At 34.2% G+C, this 25786-nt stretch overlaps 1 protein-coding gene across 4 annotated transcripts in view; it reads left to right on the forward strand.

Moving 5' to 3' along the window:
* Positions 1 to 25786, forward strand: part of Slc30a6 (solute carrier family 30 member 6) — a 45857-nt gene that overhangs the window by 3752 nt on the left and 16319 nt on the right. The window contains exons 2-8 of one of the 4 annotated variants that reach the window (XM_046441595.2): positions 2530 to 2616; positions 8563 to 8647; positions 9786 to 9828; positions 14825 to 14890; positions 21166 to 21246; positions 22449 to 22484; positions 23404 to 23498. In XM_046441595.2, coding sequence (XP_046297551.1) covers positions 2530 to 2616; positions 8563 to 8647; positions 9786 to 9828; positions 14825 to 14890; positions 21166 to 21246; positions 22449 to 22484; positions 23404 to 23498 — 493 coding nt within the window. Of the gene's footprint in view, positions 1 to 2529; positions 2617 to 8562; positions 8648 to 9785; positions 9829 to 14824; positions 14891 to 21165; positions 21247 to 22448; positions 22485 to 23403; positions 23499 to 25786 lie in introns of those variants that run through there. The other 3 variants (XM_046441596.2, XM_046441598.2, XM_046441599.1) reach the window with 3 other exon arrangements.

A 25786-nucleotide genomic window follows, 5' to 3' on the forward strand; every position in this document is an offset into this window, starting at 1 on the left:
TTATTCTACTTAGTTGTACATGACAGTAGGATACATTTCAATTCATCATACACAAATCAAGTGTAACATTTCAATTCTCAGATTGTATTCTACTGCTTTTAATTATGACAGATTTCAAACATACACAAAAGTAAAGAGACTGTTAATGAGCCCTATGTACCCATGTCTTGGCATCAACAATTATTGACTTCCTATTGATATTTTTCTTATACTACACTTTTATGCTTTGTCCATTCTCTGACAGGAAGTCTCAGCATAATGTAACTAATGCATGTCTAAGCTTTAAAGAATGGGACACACCTTTTTTTTTTTTTTTAAATCTACTTAGTTATACATGACAGTAGAATGCATTTTGACACATTGTATACAAATAGAGCACAACTTCTGGCTGTACATGGTGCAGAGTCACACCAATAGTGTAATCATACATGTATATAGGGTAATAATGTCGGTCTCATTCCAAAGTCTTTCCCATCCCTGCACTTGCCCACACTCCCCTCTGCACAATCCAAAATTCCATCATTCTTCCCTACCTCTCCCCACATTATGGATCAGCATCTGCTTATCAGAGAAAACATTCGGCCTTTGGTTTTTTGGGATTGGCTTATTTCGCTTAGCATGATATTTTCCAGCTCCATCCATTTACCCACAAATGCCATAATTTAAGGCAGAGTAATATTCCATTGTGTATGTACCACATTTTCTTTATCCATTCATCTGATGAAGGGCACCTTCATAGTTTAGCTGTTGTGAATTGAGCTGCTATAAACATTGATGTGGCAGCATCACTGTAGTATGCTAATTTTAAGTCCTTTGGGTATAAACCAAGGAGTGGGATAACTGGGTCAAAAGGAGATTCCATTCCAAATTTTCTGTGGAATGTACATACTGATTCCCACCAATTTGCAGTCCTACCAGCAATGAGGGGACATGCCTTCTATAACTATTGAGGTGTTTTCTTAACTATGTAAGAAAATCATTCCTGTGTTTGAATTGAATCTGAAAGTTTTTCAGTTTTAATCTGTTAATAACCCAGTTCCAGTGTTTTCTGGAGCTTAAATAGTTGAGTGAAACTGGCCAACTTAGTGAGGTTGAAGTGTCCTGTGGTTGTTAGAATGAGTGTGGCGTTTACCATCAAGGAAAGTATTTTTTTAAAAAATACAAATACTTAAGTTGTGATACATAGCAATCAAATTATTATAAATTGGGCTGTTGATATTGCTTAGTTGGTAGAGTGCTGGCCTCACATGAATAAAGCCTTGGATTCAATCCCAGCACCACACACAAAAAAATTATAAATTATGAAGGTCTTTGACTTAAAAGTAGCTGTAGAGTTTTGCTTTTGGAAACCTATGCTAGAAAAATTAACAGGGCCATGCCATATTTTCAGTATACAAAGGTTTAAGTATTTTTAATGAAATAGTTAATGATCACAGATCTTTTGGCATTATTCCCATTATTTCCATTAAATATTATAACTTCATTTAACTGTAGCACACAACTAAAATACCCCTTTTGGTCTTCCTCGGAGACATAAATTAGGTTTCTGCCTCTGTCCTATACCACATCCCCACCTCCAAGATGATGAAATTATAATCCATATTTTCTTCAGGCATAGTTTTGTATTTTAATTTTTAAATAACAAATCAGAATAAAGAATAGTAAGGATGCAACATTTCCTTCATTGGAATACATTTATTGAATAGCTCATATTTTCTCTCACTGCTATTAGATACTGCCTTTATCATAAGTTATTTTCTCATCTGTGTTTGAACCCTCGGTATTGGAAATCAAGTGCCAGGGCACTCAACCACTGAACTATACCACCAGCCCTTTGCACTCTGTATTTTGCTAAGTTGCTGACACTGGCCTAGATTTGAAGTTCTTCTGCCTCGTCCTCCTAAATTGCTGGGATTACAGGTGTTCTCTACTATGCCTCACCTGAACGTTCCCTTAAAAGCTTTCCTGCATGGTTTCCTAAACTTGGGCCAAAAATCTCCTCAAATTGTCACTTGGTCTCTCTCTCTGGTAACCCTACTGCCCACCCTTTTCAGTGCTAGCCTCATGCTGTATACTGGCAGAGATCATGGATACTAGCTAGGGTGTCAGATGCTTTTGACTGAATGCCTAAGGGGTTTTACTATAATAGCTGCCAGAACTTTCATATGTTTAGGTTTGATTAGGTTAATTGTAATATTTTCTTTCTAGTGGGGCTATTTGGAAATTTCCTTTTCCCCTTTCCTTTTCTAAGAGTGATCTAGAGCTAAAATGCCTAAATTTAAAACCCTACCAAGATACTAGCTTTGTGACTTTGGACAACTTACCAAATGTAAAAATTGTTTCTACCACACAGGATTGTTTTGAGTATTAAATTGATAAATACATGTAAAGGGTCTAGAATAAGTGCTTTGTCATGTAGAGTACTCAATAAATGTTAGTTGTTCTTATTAGTACTATAACATCACAGGAACTAGGAAGAACATTTGATGCTTAAGTGCTGATATTATTTTTGTTTGTTTTGTTTTAAAGGGGACAATTCATCTCTTTCGAAAACCGCAAAGATCTTTTTTTGGCAAGTTATTACAGGAATTTAGACTTGTAGCAGCTGACCGAAGGGTAAGTTATCTCTTAACCCCAACTTTACTGTAAAACAACATTACAACATCTAAAAATGGTAATTTTTAAGGCAAATAGAAATCACTTTTGGCCCCACCATATTGTTCTCATTTTTCCATGTTGGATAAGTATTTTTTTAATTACAGTTATTTTTTAAAATATTTTATTAGTTGTCAATGGATCTTTAATTTATTTGTTTACATGTGGTGTTGAGAATCAAACCCGGTGCCTCATATATGCTAGGCAAGCGCTCTACCACTTAGCTACGTACCCAGCCTGAGTTACATTAAAGCATTTTAAATAAATTTTGTTTTCTTTTATGGATTCCTTTTGTCTTTAATATTTTTAAAAAATTGAATGTAGTCTAAAGCCAAGTTTTCTCATTCATAACAGGAAAATTAATGAGGCAAGAAACTGTGTCATGCTTTGAGACTATAAATAAAAAGATAATTTCTCTCTTACTTGATCATGTGTAGATCTTCTGGTTTTCATTCTTTTCAATATTAAATTATAAGCTCCTTGAGGGCAGTGACTATGTCTATTTTGCTCACCTTTTTATAGATACACAAACAAGCACTCAATAAATGTTAATGAGCTTTAAAGCCGGTTTCCATGGAACACAGTAATAAAGAGTACCAGGGATAGTGCCCTTGAATTGTGAACTAGACTAGAAGCTTCTTTTTTTGTTATTTATCATTATATCTCCTATTCCTAAAAATTTGAAATATAGTCAGAACTCAATAAATCTAGCATTTGGAAATATTATCATCCCCTGAATGTTAGATTTAAAGAGCCAATGATAGAGGATTTATCTGTTTGTTAGATATATATTTCATTTAGCATTATCTCTCAGAACAGATGGATGTAGCACTGTAATACTGATAGAAACCAGCTATATTATATAAGTAAAGAGACATTCTTTTTTTTTTTTTTTAAAGAGAGAGAGGGAATTTTAATATTTCTTTATTTTTTTTTTTAGTTTTTTGGCGGACATAACATCTTTGTTTGTATGTGGTGCTGAGGATCGAACCTGGGCTGCACGCATGCCAGGCGAGCACGCTACCGCTTGAGCCACATCCCCAGCCCAAGAGACATTCTTTAACCATGCATTTTTAAAAAAAATTTTTTTTGTAGTTGTAGATGGATAGAATGCCTTTATTTTATTTGTATATGATGCTAAGGATCGAACCCAGGGCCTCGCACATACTAGGCAAGCGCTCTGCCATTGAGCTACAGCCCCAGTCCTAACCATGCACTTTTTTGAAGTACAATAAACCATAGAACAGGTAATAGGAACAAAACCAAAAAATAATATTTCCCCCTTATATTCAGATTTAGTTGTCTGAGGTCAACTGTAAAAATATTAAATGGAAAATTCCAGAAATAAATAATCCATAAGTTTTCAATTGTGTGCCATTCTGAGTAGCATAGCAGAATCTTACACTCTCCTACTTTGTTCCTTGTGGGACATGAGTCATGGCTTTGTCCAGTTTATACTACCCACCTGTTAGTCACTTATTAGCTGCCTTGGTTATCAGATCAACTGTCACAACATTGCTATTATAATGCTTGTGTTGAAATAATGCTAAAGTAGAAGAACAGTGATGCTGGCAATTTGTATATGCCAAAGTATAGTACTTTCTTTAAATGGAAGTTGCTAACTTTCTTTAAATGGAATTTGCTAATTCTCATCTTTTTTTTAATATTTTTTTAGTTGCTGATGGACCTTTATTTTTTATTTATTCGTATGTGGTGCTAAGAATCGAACCCAGTGCCTCACGCATGCTAGGCAAGTGCGCTACTGCTGAGCCATGACCCCAGCCCTAATTCTCATCTTAATAAAGAAAAATTATATGCTGAGGCTGCTAAGATACACAGTACAATAAGATATTTTCACACTCAACATAATTTTTAGTATGGTATATTATGAAAATTGTTCATTTTAATATTATTGTTATTTTTATATTCTGCTTAATTTTTAAGTAAACTTGTAGGTATATACATATAGAACAAAACATAGTGTATAGTTTATACAGGGTTCTGTCCACAGTTTCAGTCATCTACTGGGATCTGGGAACATATCATCTACAGATAATAAGGGGACTATTACATAGGAACACTTGAACTGTACATATATTCTCTATAAAAATTTAAATCTTAAGAAATACCTTGGTTCATCTCTTCACTGCTCATAAATGTTGGTTCACGTTTTAAGATCCATCTCAGTTCCTTACCACCTACCACTCTCTTTTGGTGGTACTAGGGATTGACCCCAAGGCCTGCACATGCTAAGCAAGTACTCTACCACTGAGCTACATATTCAGTCCTTTTTACTTTACTTTATTTTATTTTGTTCATTTTTTTCAGACACATGGACTTAAACTTTTGTTTCTTCTCTCTCAACCTCCCAAGTATCTGGAATTACAGACATGTGCCACCACATCTTGCTTCAGTTCCTTACTTCTTCATCATGAATAATCAGTCTCGCCCTTGGTCACTCCCAGGAGTCCACTGCTGTGGTCATGTAGAAACCTTATCACTCATAAAAACTGTATCCTATTGTCTCAATTTCAAGAATTTCACCCAGCAATCACCAGCACCTATCTTTCCAGTTTATTCTTATTACCCAAACTCCAGTCATTCTGCGATTTTACTATGACCTTTAATTTTGTGACTTCACCAAATCGTCACTGTTCTTCACCTCCCTTATCCTCATTCACTTCCTTATCCAGGGTATTCTGTGCTCCATCATTATCATATTCTGTGCCCCCATTCTATCATATTTCCTAGAAAATTCTAATGTGTACCTACATCTAAACTACTGAATCTAACCTGAGAGAAATGAAACTCTGCTTACTTGTGTCACTGTGAATTCGTGATCAAACAGGCTATTAGTGATGCTTATGCTAAAATTTCTTAGTTCATTCAGTTTCCCACTTTCCTAGGTGACTATTTCATACCATTTCTTTCTTTTCTAATCTGAAACTTTCAAAACCACCGTTATCTTCCTTTTGCCTGTTTATCTTGTGTTTTTTTAAATATATTTTTAGTTGTTGATGGATCTTTATTTTATTCACTTATTTATATGTGGTGCTGAGAATTGAACCCAGTCCCTCACAAACGAGAGGCAAGCGCTGTACTACTGAGCCACAACTCCAGCTCCCTTGCTTCTTTTTTTTTAACTAAAGGAAAAGAAGTGATCTAGCTTGAGTGACAAACAATAAACAAATATATTAAGGTCAGATAGTGATAAGTACTAGGAAGAAAGAAAGTGCTGCGAATGGTGGCACACACCTGTAAAACCAAGCCACTTAAGAGGTTGAGCAGAAAGAACACAAGTTCAAGGCCAGTCTGGGTGACTTAGAGAGACCCTGTTTCAAAAAAATAATAATAAGGGCTGGAGTTGTGGCTCAGTAGTAAAGCACTTGCCTAGCATGTGTAAGGCCCTGGATTCGATTCACAGCACCGCATATAAATAAATGAATAAAATAAAGGTCCATCAACATATAAAAATAATGCTACTAACAAAATGGGTTGGGGATGGAACTCAGTGTTAGAGTGCTAGCATGTGCAAAGACCTGGGTTCATAAAGTAGGATAAGAAGATAGTAATAGAAGATATGGAAAGATTTATCTTCCAGATAGAGTGGTCAGAAAAGACCCTTTTGGTAAACTGACATGTGGACAGAAATCTGAATAAGGCAAAGGCAATAAGCATGCAAATATCTGGAAGAGAAAATGGAAACTGCAGTGCAAATATCCTGGAGCAGAAGAGGCCTGGATGAGGATAGCTAGAGCAGAGTGAGTGAGAGGGAGTCTGGAACGGCATCAAGTATGTATTTTTTTTTTTTTAATGATCCATTCTTAGTTCCGAGAATAGTTGTGGCACAAAATAGATAATGAGGCCTGAGGCTGTAGCTCAGTGGCAGAGTGTTTGCCTAGCACGTGTGAGGTGCTGGGTTCAATCCTCAGCACCACATAAAAATAAATGAATAAATAAAGGCATGCTGTCCATCTTAAAAAAAAAAAAAAAAGATAATGAGATATTTGTTGGGTGGATAAATAGTTTGATCCAGCAACAGAGTACAGAGTGTCATTTTTCAATGTACATTCTTTTTTAACTTTTTTTTCCCAAGACTGGGAATTGAGCTCAGGGGCATTCTACAACTAAACTACACCCCCAGCCCTTTAATTTTTTATTCGAGACAGGGTCATGCTGAGTTGTTGAGTGCCTTGCTGTGTTGCTAAGGCTGGCCTAAAACTTATTATCCTCTTCCCTTAAGTCTCCCAAGTGTCTGGAATTACAGGCATGTACCATCATGCCCAGCTTTAGTGTACATTATCCTCTTTTTCTGATTGTTCTTGAATCCCTATCTTGACTAGACTCCAGGTCTGATCATTTCATTAAAGTCTTTACTAGCTTTAGAGTCTTTTGCCTCATATCACTTCTTAAAATGCAAACATCCCTACCTCACCTGCATCCCTGCTTCTGTTCTTGGCTGTAGAAGTTACAGAATAGTGTCTACCAAAAATTCTTGCTGGGCCCGGTGTGGTATTGCACGCCTGTAATTCCAATTGCTCTGGAGGCTGAGCCAGGAAGATTGCAAGTTCAAAGCCAGCCTCAGCAAAAGTGAGGTGCTAAGCAACTCTGTGAGACCCTGAGACAAAATAGGGCTGGGGATGTGGCTCAGTATTCAAGTGCCCCTGAGTTCAATCCCTGGTATCCCGCCTCCCCCCCAAAAAAAATTCATGCTTGTTTTTTTTTTAATTTTGTGTGTGTGTGTGTGTGTGCACATGCACTTAGAATGAAACCCAGGGCCCTGCACATGCAAAGTACATGCTAAGCACATGATCTACCACTAAGCTGTACCCATAGTCATATACCTACGCAGGTAATTGTTGTTATCATCTTTGATGATTCAGTAGTGTGTTCATCAGAATAACTCTTTGGAAGATTTACTTCTGGATTTAAATTTCCAGTTCTGCTTTCCCATATCCCTTAATTTTGGAAAATTCTCTTGTATTGTATCTTTTCTAGAGATTTGTGGACTCCCAGCTCTGTGCTATTTCTTCATTCAGCCTCATAATTTCTCTGTCAGTCATCTCCTCACCTCAGAGGGATTGTTCTTTTCTAAACCTATACTTTTCCATCTGAGTTCTAAGACCATCCTGTCCCACAACACACTTGACCTTTACAGCTAAATCTCTTTAATTTCAATACCTCCAAACAAAGGTCTTTCTTTTAATTTCTTTGCCCTCTACTTGGAAATAAGCATTGGTTTCTCTTCTTTGTATGAAGTAGGGTAGGACAAAAGTTGAAAACACTTCACTTGATCTCTTCTTTCTTTACTTTTGGAATATAGTCCTCCTTCCCCTGAGTCCTGTTTTCAGGGCATAGTTCAGGGCCTCCCTGTTGTATGAACTTCTGAGCCATTGTAATTTTTCCTTTTTGCAGTCCTGTTTCATGTGAGTTATTTGGGAAATTATCAAGCATTGCCTTTTTTAAAAATTACTTCCCATTTTGCTATAATTTCCAAAGTATATAAAAGTTTCCAGATTAGTATAAGGAACGCCATTATTCCCTTTTTTTAGATTTACCAATCGTTTACATTGCCCCATTTGCTTTATCCTTGTCTGTATATATAGATTTATAGAGACAAAAATGATATACATATACATGCATAGTTTTCTCAACTATTTGAGAGTTTCTGTGCCAGAATATATTTTCTCTTAAAAAATTCCCCTTTAGGAATTATTCCTTTAGATTTGTATATGATAATAATATAACAACTTTGTTGATGATAATTTTTGTGTAGAAAATGTAACATGAACTTTTTGAAGGAAGTTATGCTTGTTCTTTTGAATATCAGAGTATGAATTACAGCAACATGAACAGACCCAGTGAAATTATTACCACTGTACAAATCAAAGATTTTCCTTTCCACAGTCCTGGAAGATACTACTCTTTGGTGCAGTTAACTTGATATGTACTGGCTTCCTGCTTATGTGGTGCAGTTCTACTAATAGTATAGGTATGTCATCGTCATTATTTTTACGGAGTTAGTTTAATTTTTATTTTTCTGATTTTAAATAAAGGTGTATTTTCCTTTACATAGAATATGTTCTTCTGAACTGTATATAACTCAATGATTTAAATGAAAGAATACATTTTTCCTTTGTTTTTTTAAAAATTTATTTTTTAGTTTTAGGTGGACACGATATCTTTATTTTTATGTGGTGATGAGGATCAAACCTAGTGCCTCATGCATGCTAGGCGGGCACTCTACCACTGAGCCTCAACCCAACCCCAGCCCCCCCTTTTTTTTTTAATGGCTTTAAAAACAGTCCTGTGAACCATAAAGTTTTGTTGACATATTAGGAAATTATATGTTTGTTTGTTTGTTTTTTATGGTACCAGGGATTGAATCCAGGAGCACTTAACCACTGAGTCACATCCCCAACTCTTTATTTTTCATTTTGAGACAGGGTCTTGCTAAATTGCTTAGGCTGGTTTTGAACTGCAATCCTCCTGCCTTAGCCTCCCAGTTGCTGGGATTACAGGCTTGCCCAACCATCCCCTGCTAGGACATTATCATTTTAAATGAGCTGTTAGTTTTAAAAACCACCTTTCAATCTGGACATTTGTGAAACAGAGTTCTTTTTAGACTAATACATTAAAACCTTACATAATTTATAAGTAAGATTTTGAGGTTTGTTGACATTTCCTTAAAAATGAAATTCTGTAATTTTTTCTTGTGTCTTGATCTCTGATGTTTTGATGCATCATTATTTTCTTCATGCTATTTAAAAGATACATTTACAATAGTACTGAAATGACAAAAGCAGGCAGAAAAATGGTGACGTGACTATGAGTATTTGGTGATTGATTTGTTCCAATGCAGAAATCTGGTTCTAAAATGAGCTTTTGTGCTCACCAACCTTGGTTACATGTATTAATCAGATTTACTACGTAATTTCCTATTGGAAATATATATATATATATATATATATATATTTTTTTTTTTTTTTTAATATATGAGGGTTGCTAGTGACTCCAGGCTTTTTTTTTTTTTTTCATAGTAGATAATCACTGATAAACAATTTTGGTGATTTTCTGTATTTTCTTAAGCATTAATTAAATGTTAATTGGGTTTTTTTGTTGTTTTGCAGCTTTAACAGCCTATACTTACCTGACCATTTTTGATCTTTTTAGGTAAGTTTTTTAAAACATCTCCTTAATGTTTTATAGCCAAAAATTGCTGCATTGAATATATGAAGAAGTTTTCTTTGCTTAAAGGAAAGTAATTTACTAAATAAGTAAAATTATCAATGTAGACCATATGTACAAATTAATATTAAAGAATTATAACAGAAGAAAATATTTCATTGACTTACTAATTGAAAAGATAAATATCCAGGCATAAACATAAACTTACACATTCTATGTGAAGAAAACTTTAAAATGATTCTGCTTTCAAAAAAAAAAAAAAGACCTGAAAAAATAAACCATATTCTTATAAAAATTCTCCCTAAATTAATTAAACCAGTCAAGCATATTCAAGTGATTATTATAGTCCCACCTTATTTATGGATTCTCTTTCTGCAGTTTCAGTTATCCATGACAACTATAGTCCAGAAATATTAAATGGAAAATTCCAGAAATAAAAATTCATAAGTTTTAAATTGCTTATCTTTCTAGGTAGTGTGTTGAAATCTGGCACTATCCCATTGTATCCAACCCATGATATGAATCATCCCTTTCTCCAGTGTGTCCATATCTCAGCAACTTAGCAATTGAGTCATTTAGGAGTTGTCTCAGTTATCAGATCAACTATCTATTGCAGTATGCCAGTGCTGTGTTCAAGTAATACTTACATAGTAGCATAACCCTGTGTTACAATGCCTTTGTCATTCACCTCACTTTATCTCATGATATAGGCATTGTATCATCTCACATCATCATCACAAGAAACAGAAGGGTACAGTACAGTAATATATTTGCCACATTCACATAAATCTTATTATAGTACATTATTATGATTCTATTTTATTGTTATATCTCTTAGTAGACTTAATTTATAAATTAAACTTTTAAAAAATAGATTTTTATTAGTTGTTGATGGACCTTTATTTTATTTCCTTATTTATATATGGTGCTGAGAATTGAACCCAGTGCTTCACACATGCTACACAGCAAGCACTCTACCACTGATCCACAACCTCAGACCCTATAAATTAAACTTTATTATAGGTTTGTACCTATAGAAAAATCAGAGTATATGCAACACAGGGTTCAATGCTATTCACAGTTTGGGGCATGCACTAGGCATCAGATCAACTATCTATTGCAGTATGCCAGTGCTGTGTTCAAGTAATACTTACATAGTAGCATAACCCTGTGTTACAATGCCTTTGTCCCCTCCCCCACCCCTTTTTGAAATTCTAGGTAGCAAATATTACCGCAGAGAACAACCTGAGAAAATATTTCTCGGAAAAAAAACTAATGTTGCTGATATACTTAAAGGGCTTACCAGTTTAGTAGAATAAAGAAAACAAAACATTTAAACACAGAGTTCACAAAAGGAAAGAACTATAACTGGCTCTTATGAAAAGTTGCTCACTATATGGTGTACTGTACTCATTTATTTATATTTTTATAAATATTCATGGGAAGGGTAAACAAGAAACTGATACTTACTGATACCTACTAGGAGGAAGACTTAGTTGCAGAGGCACAAGTTTAGAATCTAAATAGCCAGGCATGGTGGCACATACTTCTAATTCTAGCAATTTAGCAAGATTGTATGTCAGAAAAAAAAATTTTTTTTTTTTTAGTAAGTTGCCTTTTTAAATTTTTTTTTTTTACTTGTAGATGGACACAATGGCTTTGTTTATTTATTTTTATGTGGTGCTGAGGATCGAACCCATTGCCTCACACATGCAAGGCAAGTGCTCTACCACTGAACTACAGCCCCAGCCCCCTTATGTCAAAAATTCTTAAAAGCTCTGGGAATGTAGCTCAGAGGTAGAAACACTCCTGGGTTCAATACCCAGTACCACTAAATAAATAAATAAAGCAAGCAAGCTAGGCATGGTGGCACATGCCTGTGATTGTAGTGGCTTGGGAGGCTGAGGCAGGAGGATTCCTGAGTTTAAAGCCAGCCTCAGTAACTTAATGAGGTCCTAAGAAACTCAGTGAGATTCTGTCTGTAAATAAAATCTGAAAATGGGCTAGGATGTGGCTCAGTAGTTAATACCCCTAAGTTGAATCCTCAGTACAGAGATAATAAAAATAATAAAGTAAATAGAAAGGACTTGGGATGTAACCCAGCAGTAGAGTACTCTGTTAAATTCTCAGTAATACACACACACACACACAAAAAAAAAAAAAAAAAATATATATATATATATATATATATATATATATATATATATATGGCTGGGGATATAGCTCAGTTGGTTGAGTGCTTGCCTAGCATATTACACAAGGCCCTGAGTCTAATCCCCAGTGCCACCAAAGGAAAAAAAAAAAATATATATATATATACACACACACACATATATATATATATATATATATATATATATATATATATATATATATATATATATAAAATAACACAGCTCAAAATATTACTTAGAATAATACTGTTACCAGGTATAGTGATAATAATAAGTAGTAAAGTCATAGTAATAAATAGTAAAATAAAATGATAACATCTCCTAACTCTTTGCATTTAATCTGTAGAGGTTTTTTTGTTGGGGGCAGTACTGGGTGTTGAACGCAGGGGCACTTTACCACTGAGCCACATCCCCAGGCTTTTTTTTTTTCTTTTGAGACAGGGTCTCTCTTAAGTTGCTTAGGCTTTGCTAAGTTGCTGAAGCTGATCTTGAACTTGCAATCCTCCTGCCTCAGCATCCTAAATTGCAGGGATTACAGGCATGTGCCAGTGCATCCAGTGAGTTTTTTTTCTTTAGCAGTCTGTAATCTGCCATGTAATTCAATTATCAATATATAGTGTTTGAGACAAAAAGAGGTGTGATTTAGGTTTATTTAGATCTTCACAAGTCTCAGACACACACACACACACACACACACACACAAATGAATTTCTGATTTTAGAGTATTAAATGTAAATAAAAGTTATTGTTTTACATAGGAATATAGACATTTTAATGGAGCACATTAATACTATGATGATGTTATTAAACTATAGAGATTATTGAGAATTGATGTATACATATAAGTAAAATTAAACATTGAATGATTTATCAATGAATAGGTATTGATATAGTAGATATTTATAGTAATGGGAAATAAAGTAGATCAGTATTGCTATATTTCATCAAATCTTAGATCTGAACAATTATGACACATAATTATGAGACATAATTATTTTATATATCCTTAAGAAAAAGAAAAAGGCTTCCAGTTCAACTGGGTGAGGTACCATAAATTCTAAAACTTATCCTGATTTCAGGATTATTAAAATTTTTAAATTGTTTCTTAAAATTACTGAATTATAGGAAAGGTGTCAGAGATTTTCATTCACTTTTTAAAGGTAAAATTTTCAAAAATCAATATTCAGAAACACACAATGAATTTTTTAGGTTTCTATTATTGAGGATTTTCATCTGCATTTACCAATAGCACAAACACCATCTATCCATTCAAAATTAAACATTTTCATTATAACTTCAGTGTAAATACCAAATTCTTGTACTTAATTGAATTTGAAATGAAGTTAGCCTACTATAAAAACTTTGATGATGAATGTGAAGTACACTCGGGGAGTTAGCCAGGACCCTTTTAGTTGTAAGCATCAGATTCCCACTGAAGCTATCTCAGGAGTGTTAGAGGCATTGCATGGAATCTGAGGACAGAAGTTTTGCTGGGCTCAGAGAACAGAGTTCTGGATAATCTAACTTGTCCTCTCCATCTTTCATCTCTGGTTCTCTTTGCTGGACTCCCTTGAACTACTTTTTTTCCTGTAGATCTTATTTCCCTGCTCCAAAATTCAGGAATAGAAATATAAATGTTAGCTTAGCATGGTGGCGCAAGACTGTAATCCCAGCAGCTCGGAGGCTGAGGCAGAAGTATTGTGAGTTCAAAGCCAGTCTCAGCAAAAAACAAGGCGCTAAGCAACTCAGAGAGACCCTGTCTCTAAATAAAATACAAAATTGGATTGGGGATGTGGCTCAGTGGTCGAGTGCCCCTGAGTTCAATCCAAAGTACCCCCCAAAAAAATAAAGAAAGAAAGAAATACAAATTTTGCTCCCAACTTTTACATTTGCATTTCGATTGTACAAGAAGCAGCCATATTAAGCCTAGAATGCTGCATTTCCAATTTCAGAGTTTTCTAGAGCAGGATTTTAATCGAACTTAGGTCTTTTGGAAGAGTCACCTATGGCCTGGGGGCAGGGTCATATAAGAACATACAAGTTCCCATTGTATGAGTGGGAAAAGAAATGAGAGACAGTTGATAACAGAGAAGTAAGGAATCATTATATTCCTTACAGAGATAGTCTGTTGACTATCTGCTTAATGAAACCTTTTATGTTTTCCGTATGAGGATTATAAAATACTTAGACATAGATGCTTTCAAGATCCATATGATAAAAGTGTTATTATGTCTTTATATTAATCAGGTAACTAAACCTGCTTAATTAGATATACAACAGATATTGGTGACCTGAATTTCACACTACAGAAAGTAGTTTTGTAGTGAATTTCCACTATACTTAGAAAAATAAATATAATTTTATTCCATCTAGATGTTATTAATATTTACTTTAAATTTTGATAAAAATTAAACAGAGCTTATCAATGTTAAAATGTATATGCTACAATGAAATATATTGTTGTTATTATTGTTGTATCTTTTTAAAATTGTTCTTGGCTTTGGAAACCATTTAGGGCAAATAACATTGTGTAAAGAAAACATGGGTTTAAGTTCTATTTAACTTAACGGTGAATTGAAACTTCATTCAGTTTTTTCACATGTTAAAACTCATCATTTAGGTATACCATGTACTAGGATTATAAATTATTAGATTATAGCAATTGTCATTACATTATAAATTATTAGAATAATTTATTATTAATTTAATCTATGCCAGAATTGATCACTTTCAGCAGCTTAGGAAAAAATTCATTTCTGTGTGTTCTCCTCCAGTGTTCTAATGCTAAATTTTGTTTTTTTATTTAGTTTAATAACATGTTTAATAAGTTACTGGGTAATGGTGAGGAAACCTAGCCCTGTCTATTCATTTGGGTAAGTTCAAATTATTCTATTTTCTGCTATAAAATAATAATGTACTAAAGAGCAAGCTCTTGTATTTATGGAAAATAAATGCTACCTATTTACTGATATGGTGACCAAATAGTGAAAGTAGATAGAAAAGTGTCCTCTAAGAGGATTCTAGGAAAGAAACATGAATATTTAAAATATAGATCTTATTAAAATAAAATGCTCATATTTAGATCTTTATATTTTATAAAAATATTAACATAAAATGATCACATTAAGTTTTCTAATAATTTGAGAATCTCTTATTTTAGAGAAAGTATGAAGGGAAAAAATGCATGAAGGATTTTAATGTAAATGTAACTTCTAGACGTTTAAGTAAATGTGATTATATATTAATATGCATTGGTGACGATGGATTTTTATTTTATCAATCACATACTTGGAGTATTATCTGTATTTAATGACACCCTAAAATCTAGTTCTCCAGCCTTAAAACTCCCTGGAGTTGGTAGTTCTGACAGTTTCATATGGATGTCTAATTGGTGTCTTAAACTCAGCATAGAGCTGGGTGCAGTTGGGCACACCTGTATTCCCAGCAACTCGGGAGGCTGAGGCAAGAGGATCGCAAGTTCAAACCCAGCCTCAGCAACTTAGTGAGCCCCTAAGCAACTCAGCAAGACCCTGTTTCTAATAAAATATAAAAAGGGCTAAAGATTTGGCTCAGTAGTTAAGCACCCCTGGGTTGAATCCCTGGTATCAAAAAAAAAAAAAAAAAAAAAGCAAAAGCAAAAAAAAAAAAAAAAGAAAGAAACTTAGGATAGAATTCTCAGTTTCTTCCCAAAACATGCCACCAGCACTCATTTTCTCAAACAAAAACTTTTTAAGATTTTTTTCTTTCTTATTACCCACATCTGTCCCTCAGCAGATTATGTCAAGATAACCCACAAACATACCCAGAATTAACTCTCATAACCACTTCTGTGTCCACTGCTATCATCCCAGACCAAGCTACCTTCCTTTCGTGCCTTAACTAATGTCTGGCATCCTAACTGGTCCCCCATGCTTCTGAGCTTGCCTCAATAATATTTCATTCTCCATATAGCAATTAGAAGGTTTAAATCATACTCTCACTCTCCTACTTAGAACTATCTAATTCTTTTCCATCATACACAGAATTATATCTTGATTCTTTTCCCTAATTTATAAAAACCTTACATGAGCTGGCTTCTGCCTACTTCTCTTCAACTTACCATTCTGAAGCCCTGTACACCACACTGACTTACTTTGTGTTATTTGAACACAAGTAACTCATTCTTGTGTTAGACCTTGGTACAAGCTGTGGCAAGATGCTCTTTACCTAATCTTTGTAAGACTGGCTCCATCTTTTTTTTTCTTTTTCTTTTGGTAGTAATGGGGATGCTGTACCTTAGCAGCCCAGTGGTGCTCTACCACTGAGCTACATCCCCAGCCCTTTTTTAAAAAAATTATTTATTTATTTGTTCTAATTTGTTATACATGACAGCAGAATGCATTTCAATTCATTGTATACAAATGGTTGTACACATTTTCATTTTCTCTGGTTCTACACAAAGTAGAGTCATACCATTCGTGTCTTTTTACATCTACCTAGCATCTTGATGTCCATGTCATTCCACCAACTTTCCTACCCCGGTGTACCCTTCCTTCCCCTTCCTCTCCTTTGCCCTATCCAAAATTCCTCCATTTATTCCATGCTCTCCCCAACCCGCCATTATGGATCAGCATCCACTTATCAGAGAAAACATTCGGTGCTTGTTTTTTGGGGATTGGCTTACTTTACTTAGCATGATATTCTCCAACTCCATGCTTTACCTGCAAATGCCATGATTTTATTCTCTTTTAATGCTGAGTAATATTCCATTGTGTGTGTGTGTGTGTGTGTATTACAGTTTCCTTATCCATTCATCTATTGAGGGGTATCTAGGTTGCTTCCACAATTTAGCTATTTTAAATTGTGCTGCTATAAACATTGATGTGGATGCATCACTGTTATGCTGTTTTTAAGTTCTTTGGGTGTAAACTGAGGAGTGGGATAGCTGGGTCAAATGGTGGTTCCATTCCAAGTTTTCTGTGGAATCTCCATACTGCTTTCCAGATTGGTTACACCAGTTTGCAGTCCCACAAGCAATGTAAGAGTGTGCCTTTTCCCCCACATCCTTGCCAACACTTATTGTTGCTTACATTCTTTTTTTTTAATTGATTTTATATTTTTTAAATACACGACAGTGGAATGCATTATAATTCTTATTACACATATAGAGCACAGTTTTTCATATCTTTGTATATAAAGTTTGTTCATGCCAATTCATGTCTTTATACATGTACTTTTTTTTCCATTACAATTCTTATTACACATATATACCACAATGTTTCATATCTCTGTTTGTATATAAACTAGGTTGACACCCTTATATTCTTAATAACTGCCATTCTGACTGGAGTGAGATGAAATCTTAGAGTAGTTTTGATTTGCACTTCTGTAATTGCTGGAGATGTTGAACATTTTTTCATATATTGTATATCTTCTGAGAAGTGTCCATTCAATTCCTTAGCCCATTTATTGATTGGGTTATTTGGTTTTTTGGTGTTAAGTTTTTTGATTTCTTTATAAATCTTGGAGATTTGTGCTTGATCTGATGTGCATGTGATAAAAACTTGCTCCTATTCTGTAGGCTTTCTATTCACGTTACTGATTGTTTCTTTTGCTGAGAAGAAGCTTTTCAGTTTGAATCCATCCCAAGCCCTTTTTCATTTTGATTTTGATACAGGATTGAATTTGTGATCCTCCTACCTCAGCTTCTTGAGTTGCTGAGATTACAGGGATGCACCAAAGCACAGAGAACTGTCTCCATCTTGTAATTCAGATCACAAATTATCATAAGTGATTGGATGACACAATCTCAAATAGCCACCTAGTTAGCCTTGTGTCACATCAGACTACTATAATTCTCAGTACAGAATTTATCAAATAAATTATTTGTTTTTCTTTCTCCCTCTTTAAATTATAAGTTTCATAGAAATAGGGACCCTATCTTGTTTCCTCATATCCTTGTGCACTTTGATGAATTTAAAAAAATAAATATAACTGTAAAGCTTCTATCTAAATCATTACATAAAATATTGCAAGTTCTCCCAAATTCTCTGAAAATCAGACCCTATCAAAATTATGCAAATTTTTTCTTTTTTTAACATTTTTTATTTATTCTTTTTAGTTGTACATGACAGTAGAATGTATTTTGACATATCACACATACATGGATTATAACTCCTCATTCTTATGGTTGTACATGATGTGGAGTTACCCTGAATATATTATGAACATAGGAAAGTTATGTCCAATTCATTCTGCTGTCATTCTCATTCCCATCCCCACTCACTTTCCCCCATTCCACACCCCCCAATCTGGTGAACCTCCACTCTCACCCCCATTGTGAGTCAGCATTCTCATATCAGAGAGAACATTTGGCCTTTGATTTTTTGGGATTGGCTTATCACACTTAACATGACGGCCTCCAGTTTCATCCATTTACTAGAAAATACCATAATTTCATTCGTATGCCAAAAGTATACAATTTTCTGATTTTTGTCAGTACAGATTAATTTTGCATATTGCTAAACATCATATAGATGGCATCTCACATAGTAGTAGTTCATTCTTATTCATTGCTCTAACATTTCATTGTATTAATATATGACAGGTTAACTATTGAAAGGCATTAGGATGATTTTCAGCTTTCAGCTATTATAAATAAAATTACAAACAAACATACTTGGACATTTCTTTTGGTAAACCTGTGTACTCGTTTTATGTTGAGTATGTATCTTTCAAATTAGTCAAGATTGCATATGCTCATTATTAAAAGATAATTTTCCAGAATAGTTTCACCAATTTTTACTCCCATTGGCTGTGTTTTAAGTGTTTCACTAACAGTTGTCATTTTGTTTAAGGCCACTTTGGCATATGCAATGGTATTGCATTGTGGTTTTAAATTATTTCCTGATGATAGAGTATGTTTTAATATGTCTATTAATCATTCAGATTTCTTCTTCTGTGAAATGTTAGCTAAAGTCTTTTAACTGTTTTGCCTTTTTCTTATTGAACTGTAAGAGTCAATCTACTTTATATATAAATATCTTCTTTTTCATAATAGTTTCTTATGATAAATGTAATTTTTTTAATCTCAATGATGAGTTCAATTTGTTGGTTTTTTTCTTTTCTTTTGTTCTTTTGTGGTTAGTACATTTCATGTACCTGTTCAGAAATCCTGACCTTCCTCAAGGTCAAAGATACTCTGCTCTGCTATCAGGTAGAGAAGTCTTATTGTTGTTGTTTTCAGTATTTTTTTTTTTTTAGTTATCAGTAGGCCTTCATTTTATTTACTAATATGCAGTGCTGAGAATCAAACCCAGTGCTTCACACATTGCTAGGCAAGCACTCTGCCACTAAACCACAACCCTAGCCAGAGAAGTCTTATTGTTTGACCTGTCATATTTAAGCTTATAGTCTAACTGGAGTTGATTTTTGAGTATGCTATGGGGCAGGGGTCAAGGCATGTTTGTTTTTATATAGATATTCAATTGATGCATCACTATTTAATAAAGGAAAACACCTTTACTTCTGTGTGCTTCTTTTTCATAAATCAGTTGACTGTATATGTATGGGTCTATTTCTGGATTCTCTTTCCCATACTATGTTAATTCTATAACTTTAAAGTAGGTCTTGATATGTGGTAGTATACATCTTGCAATTTTGTTCTTCAAGATTGTGTCTCTCTTGATATTAAAATGGTGATGTTAAAATTTTAAAATGCATTTCCATATGCATTTTAACATCAGCTTATCAATCTTTGCACATAACATTGTTGCATTTACTTATTTTTGTATTTTTTTATGACCTACTTTTTTCACTTTTACCTGACCATGTCAATAAATACACTTCTGAGTTTTGTTTTGTTTTGTTTTATTTTATTTTTTCTTCAGGCACTGGACATTGAACCTAGGGGAGCCTTATCACTGAGCTACATCCCAAGCCCTTTTCATTCTTTATTTTGAGACAGGGTCTCACCAAGATGCTGAGGGTCTCACTCAGTTGCTGAGGCTGGCCTCGAACTTGGGTTTCTCTTGCCTCAGCTTCATGAGTCACTGTGATTACAGGCATGTGCCACTGTGCCATGCTCTGTTATTTTTTTTTTTTTAAGATTTTTTTAAAAGATGGATGCAATAGGTGGCTGGGGTGTGGCTCAGCGGTAAAGCACTGGCCTCCCACGTATGAGGCACTGAGTTAGATCCCCAGGACCACGTAAAAGCAAATCAACAAAATAAAGATGCTGCGTCCATGCAACTAAAAAATATTTTTTAAAAAATGGATGCGATATCTTTATTTATTTATTTTTTTATGTGGTGCTGAGGATTGAACCCAGCGCCTCATGTGTGCAAGGCGAGCACTCTAATGCTGAGCTATAACCCCAGTCCCAAGCTCTGTTATGTTTTTAATAATGTATACTGTTATATTGTTGATTCCAACATTTTCCCCTTACAGACAGCAACATAATGAAGATCCTTAATTATATTATTCTTTTATGAACCTCCATGATTATTTCCTTAAGAAATCTTAAGCATTTACTTACCACAATTATTGGGTATGATTAATCTTTGTGTTATGGAAGAATTAAGATGAATAAAACAATCACCCCTGACCTCCGATTTATAGTCCAGGGATATTATTTATATATATATATATATAAAGGATATTTATAGTGGATTATAATTATGTATAAAAATGAGAGATACTTAAAATCATGAACTCTGAAAGCAGAGTGCCTGAGTTTGAAAATCTTATTTTTCCACTTGCTAAGTATATAACTTTGAACAGTTATTTTCCCTTTTAAGTTCCAAGCTCCTATATTTTCAGGAAAAGAAGAAGGGGGTAGAGTAATTCTCATAATTACTTATAAGTTTAGGTGAAGAAATAGGTTAGACACTGATAAAGTCTAACATAAGATAGGTCAATTGAGTGTTGGCTATTATTATAATAATGGTTAATTCTAGAGAAATAAGGGCCATAAGTGGGGCCTGATAATATATGTTGTATTCTTTTTAAATTTTTATATTTAATTTTCATTGTTTGTTATCCTTCTGTTCTAACATTGTCTGACTAATAAGAGACTGCACATATGTATATTAATGAGTGAATAAATTAGTATAAATGTGTTCTACATAAACTGGTTTGTGAGTGGAAAATTTTAATTTTCTGATTTCAGGTTTGAAAGATTAGAAGTCCTTGCTGTATTTGCCTCCACAGTCTTGGCACAGTTGGGAGCCCTCTTTATTTTAAAAGAAAGGTACATTTGTATAATATGTTACTTTTTTTCCTGGTACTGAGGATTGAACCCAGGGGCACTCTACCACCAAACTGTACTCCTAGTTTTTTATTTTTAAGACAGGATCTCACAAAGTTGTTGAGGCTGACCTTGAACTTGCAGTCCTCCTGCTTCAGCCTCTTGAGTTATTGGAATTATAAGCATGTACCACTGAGCTGGCTGTATGTTATTCTAAATCCTACCTATGTCACCTTTGAGAACATGAAAGAATCCATTGAGACACATTTAGTTTGAAGGATATGCAAATTAAGACAGGAAGTTCTAGAAGTGCTTAATACTACAATTTCTTCTTCTTTGAGACTTTTTTCCATTGTTTTTCCCTTAGTTTCTGTATTTCTTTATTGTTACTAAATTCAGTCATGGTGAGAAAGAGATTCAGTCAAACATTTCTTTTTTGAGGGGAAGGGATACTTGGGATTGAGCTCAGGGGCACTTGACCACTGAGCCACATCCCCAGCCCTATTTTTTTTTTTTTTTTAGAGATAGGATCAGTTGCTTAGTTCCTTGCTTTTGCTGAGGGTGGCTTTGAACTCACACTCTTTCTGCCTCAGTCTTCCAAGCAACACCATGCTCAGCTAGTCAAACATTTCTTTCTTTCTTTTCTTTTTTTTTTTTTTTTAATGTGGTGCTGGGACCAAACTCAGTGTCTCATGAATGCTAGGCAAGCATTCTACCACTGAGCCACAACCCCACCTTAGTTAAACATTTCTTGATGTTTATTACAAACCTATTGAATCAGGATTGGTAGAGAAAGATTGACATTACATATTAAGGATAATTTGTGAGTCTCTGTGCTACAACACTGCTCACAATAGTTGATGATAATGTTAAAAGATTGTGAACTGGGCACGGTGGTGCACACCTATAATCCCCAGTCACTTGGGAGGCTGAGGCAGGAGGATTGCAAGTTCAAAGCCAGCCTCAGTAATTTAGCAAGGCCCTGAGACAAATATGATTCAAAATTTTAAAAAATGTTTTTAAAAAAGGGCTGGAGATGTGGTTAAATGCCCCTAGGTACTACTACTAATACTGTTACTAATAATAATAATAATAAAAGATTCTGTGAACTTTAAGGTGTACTACTTATATATTCAATATAGCTTTTTAGTTCTATAAGTTCTATAATTTATAGGACTTATTTAATAAATTTTTCTTTCTTTTAGTGCAGAACGCTTTTTGGAGCAGCCCGAGATCCACACGTGAGACTTTATTGTTTACATAATATATATAATCTACTATTAAGTTTCATTACAATGATGTATTATTCAATAACAGTTACATTATCTAGTATCAGTAGTTTAGAGTGTGACAATATACATTTTCACAGGCATTTCAAAAACAAAATCCCACGACTCTTACTTTTCACCCTTGACCTGTTCTTCCCAAGCCCTAGATGTTTTAATACTGCAGGAAGGTGTGTCTGTTTGGTTTCAAATCCTTTATTATTTACAGATTCAAGTCAGCACACTAAGCCAGTTCTCTCTAGTTTTCTGTAAGTTCAAATATGACCACCTAAATATTGTATCACCTATATAGTTGCCAACTGTATGGGCCTTACTTATTCTGATCAATTAATTCAAATGTTTGATTTGTCCATTGTATTGTAAACCAAATACCATTAGTATTTATATAAATTATAATACTTATATAAATATTAATTATATTTTAAAAATATATTGTTGGGCCAGGCATGGTAGCACACGCCTGTAATTCCAGCAGCTTGGGAGGCTGAGGCAGAAGGATTGAGAGTTCAAAGCCAGCCTCAGTAACAGTGAGGTGCTAAGCAACTCAGTGAAACCCTGTCTCCAAATAAAATACAAAATAGGGCTGGTGATGGTGGCTCAGTGGTCGAGTGCCTCTGAATTCAATCCCCAGTACCAAAAAAATTTTAAAAATTAAAAAAAGATATTGTTACTTCTCATTCCTTTTATGTCCTAGGTAAGATAGTAGACAGGACATGGATTATGTAGGCATATTCAGATTTTGGCTCCAGAAATACCAAACCACTGAAGCAGACTATTCTTATCTTGCCTTCTCTTAGTCTTTCTACACTCTGAAATTGTAAATTAATATTTCCAAGAAAAATAAAGGTGAATATGTTACTGTTGTTCTTTTTAGGGGAAGATTATTAGTTGGTACTTTTGTGGCTCTTTCTTTCAACCTGTTCACCATGCTTTCTATTCGGAATAAACCATTTGCTTATGTCTCTGAAGGTATGTTTTTTATTTACTATTAATTTTAAAAATCCAAATAATTTCTCATTAAAACAGGTCTTTTCTTTGTTTCATTAACTCTTAAATCAACAAGAAAGTATATTCTGAAGAGAAGGGAGAATTACCTCAAAGGTTCTCAAGTCTTCTTCAAGGAGACAATCATCAAACAAAATCTTGGGCTGGGGTTGTGAATCAGTGGTAGAGCACTCGCCTCACATGTGTGAGGCACTGGGTTTGATTCTCAGCACCGCATATAAATAAATGAATAAAATAAAGGTCCATCAACAACTAAAAAAAAAATTAAAAAAAAAAACACAAAACCTCAGTAGCTTAAGCTTTAAAATAAAGTATATTTGAAAATAGAACTGATGTATGTATTAAATGTTATGTGATGAAAAATTACATTTACCAAATACTATGAGATTTTAGATGTGTAATCTACGTAAGAAAAATCTATTGTATGCCTTTTTAGGAAGCATTATACTTAGAATAGTTGGTGTGCTAATTGGAAACAATTGTATTTTGTAAAGAAATAAGTTCTAAGAATTTTCCTTTGACTTATATTTCAAAGTAGCACAGAATTATTTCTTTTGAAATATTCTTTTATTTTGAAGTTTTTACAAGTTCAGATTGGTTTTTCACTTTAGTAGTGCTAATTATTGGCAATTTTCAAAATTTTGCAAGTTTTGAAATTCTACTAACCTGTAGTGTTAAACACTAAGTGATGTAGTGAGGTCAAAACAAAAGCAGATATGTGGGTCTGGAGGTATAGCTCAGTGGTAGAGCACTTGTCTAACATGCACAAAATCCAGGGTTCCATGCCCAGCACGAGGGGGAAAAAAAGTGCTTTGGCATACACCTGTATGCTAGGGTCTCAGGAGGCTGAGACAGGAGGATCACAAGTTCCATGCCAGCCTCAGCAACTTTTTGAGGCCCTATGCAACTTAGTGAGACCCTGTCTCAAAATAAGAAGGTCTGGGGACCAAAAAAAAAAAAAAAACCCACACTTTGAAGCATGCAGAAGTAGATATAGACAAGAGTTTTTTTAGGTCTTTCTAACTTAAACAATGGGACAATCAAGAAAAGAAAGCAGCAAGGGTTGTGGCTGTGGTAGAGCACTTGCCTAGCATGTGTGAGGCATTGAATTTGATTCTCAGTACCACATATAAATAAATTAAGCCAGATTATGCTTAGTGAAGCTAGCCAGTCCCTAAAAAACAAATACCAAATGTCTTCTTTGATATAATGAGAGCAACTAAGAACAGAGCAGGGAGGAAGAGCAGGAAGAAAAGATTAACATTAAACAGATACATGAGGTGGGAGGGAAAGGGAGAGAAAAGGGAAATTGCATGGTAATGGAGGGAGACCCTCATTGTTATACAAAATTACATATAAGAGGTTGTGAGGGGAATGGGAAAATAAACAAGGAGAGAAATGAATTACAGTAGATGGGGTAGAGAGAGAAGATGGGAGGGGAGGGGAGGGGGGATAGTAGAGGATAGGAAAGGTAGCAGAATACAACAGTTACTAATAGGGCATTATGTAAAAATGTGGATGTGTAACCGATGTGATTCTGCAATCTGTATTTGGGGTAAAATTGGGAGTTCATAACCAACTTGAATCTAATGTATGAAATATGATATGTCAAGAGCTTTGTAATGTTTTGAACAACCAATTAAAAAAATAAATGTTAAAAAAATAATAATAAAATAAAAAAAAAATTAAGCCCATTGGCAACTAAAAAAAATAATAATAAAAAACAAAGTTTTCTGAAAATGCCCATTCACGTTTAAACAGCCTCATGTTATGAAACTGTATTGTACACAATTTCATATTCAGAGATAACATCTGTTAACATTTCTATTTTATTCCTTTCACTTTTTCTCTTTGTACACATACAATTATTTTGCATACTTAGAATTGTACTCATTTGCAATTTTATGCCTGGCTTTTTTATTAAAATTATATCTTAATATTGCTTAACTATGTCAGAACAGTATGTCTTCAGAATCTCATTAAATACTCTTTAAACAAGTGATTTTTGAGTACTTGCATAGTATTCTATCTCCTAATTTTCATTTTATAAATAATTCTATAATCACCTTTCTATATCGTATTCCTGGACTGCATTTCTATTTTTTCCTTTAAGATAAATTCCCAAAGAAGTTGAACTAGATTAAAAATAAAAAAATTTTTAACAGTTCTGGAAATTGAACTCAGGGCCTTGTGCATGCCTCACAAGCACTCTATCACTAAGCTACACCCCTAGTTCATAATTTTTTTAAAAG

This window comes from Marmota monax, unplaced genomic scaffold, assembly GCF_021218885.2.
Source record: "Marmota monax isolate L192 unplaced genomic scaffold, Marmota_monax_Labrador192_F-V1.1 WCK01_AAM20220418_F8-fsc00010, whole genome shotgun sequence".
Lineage (NCBI taxonomy): Eukaryota > Metazoa > Chordata > Mammalia > Rodentia > Sciuridae > Marmota > Marmota monax.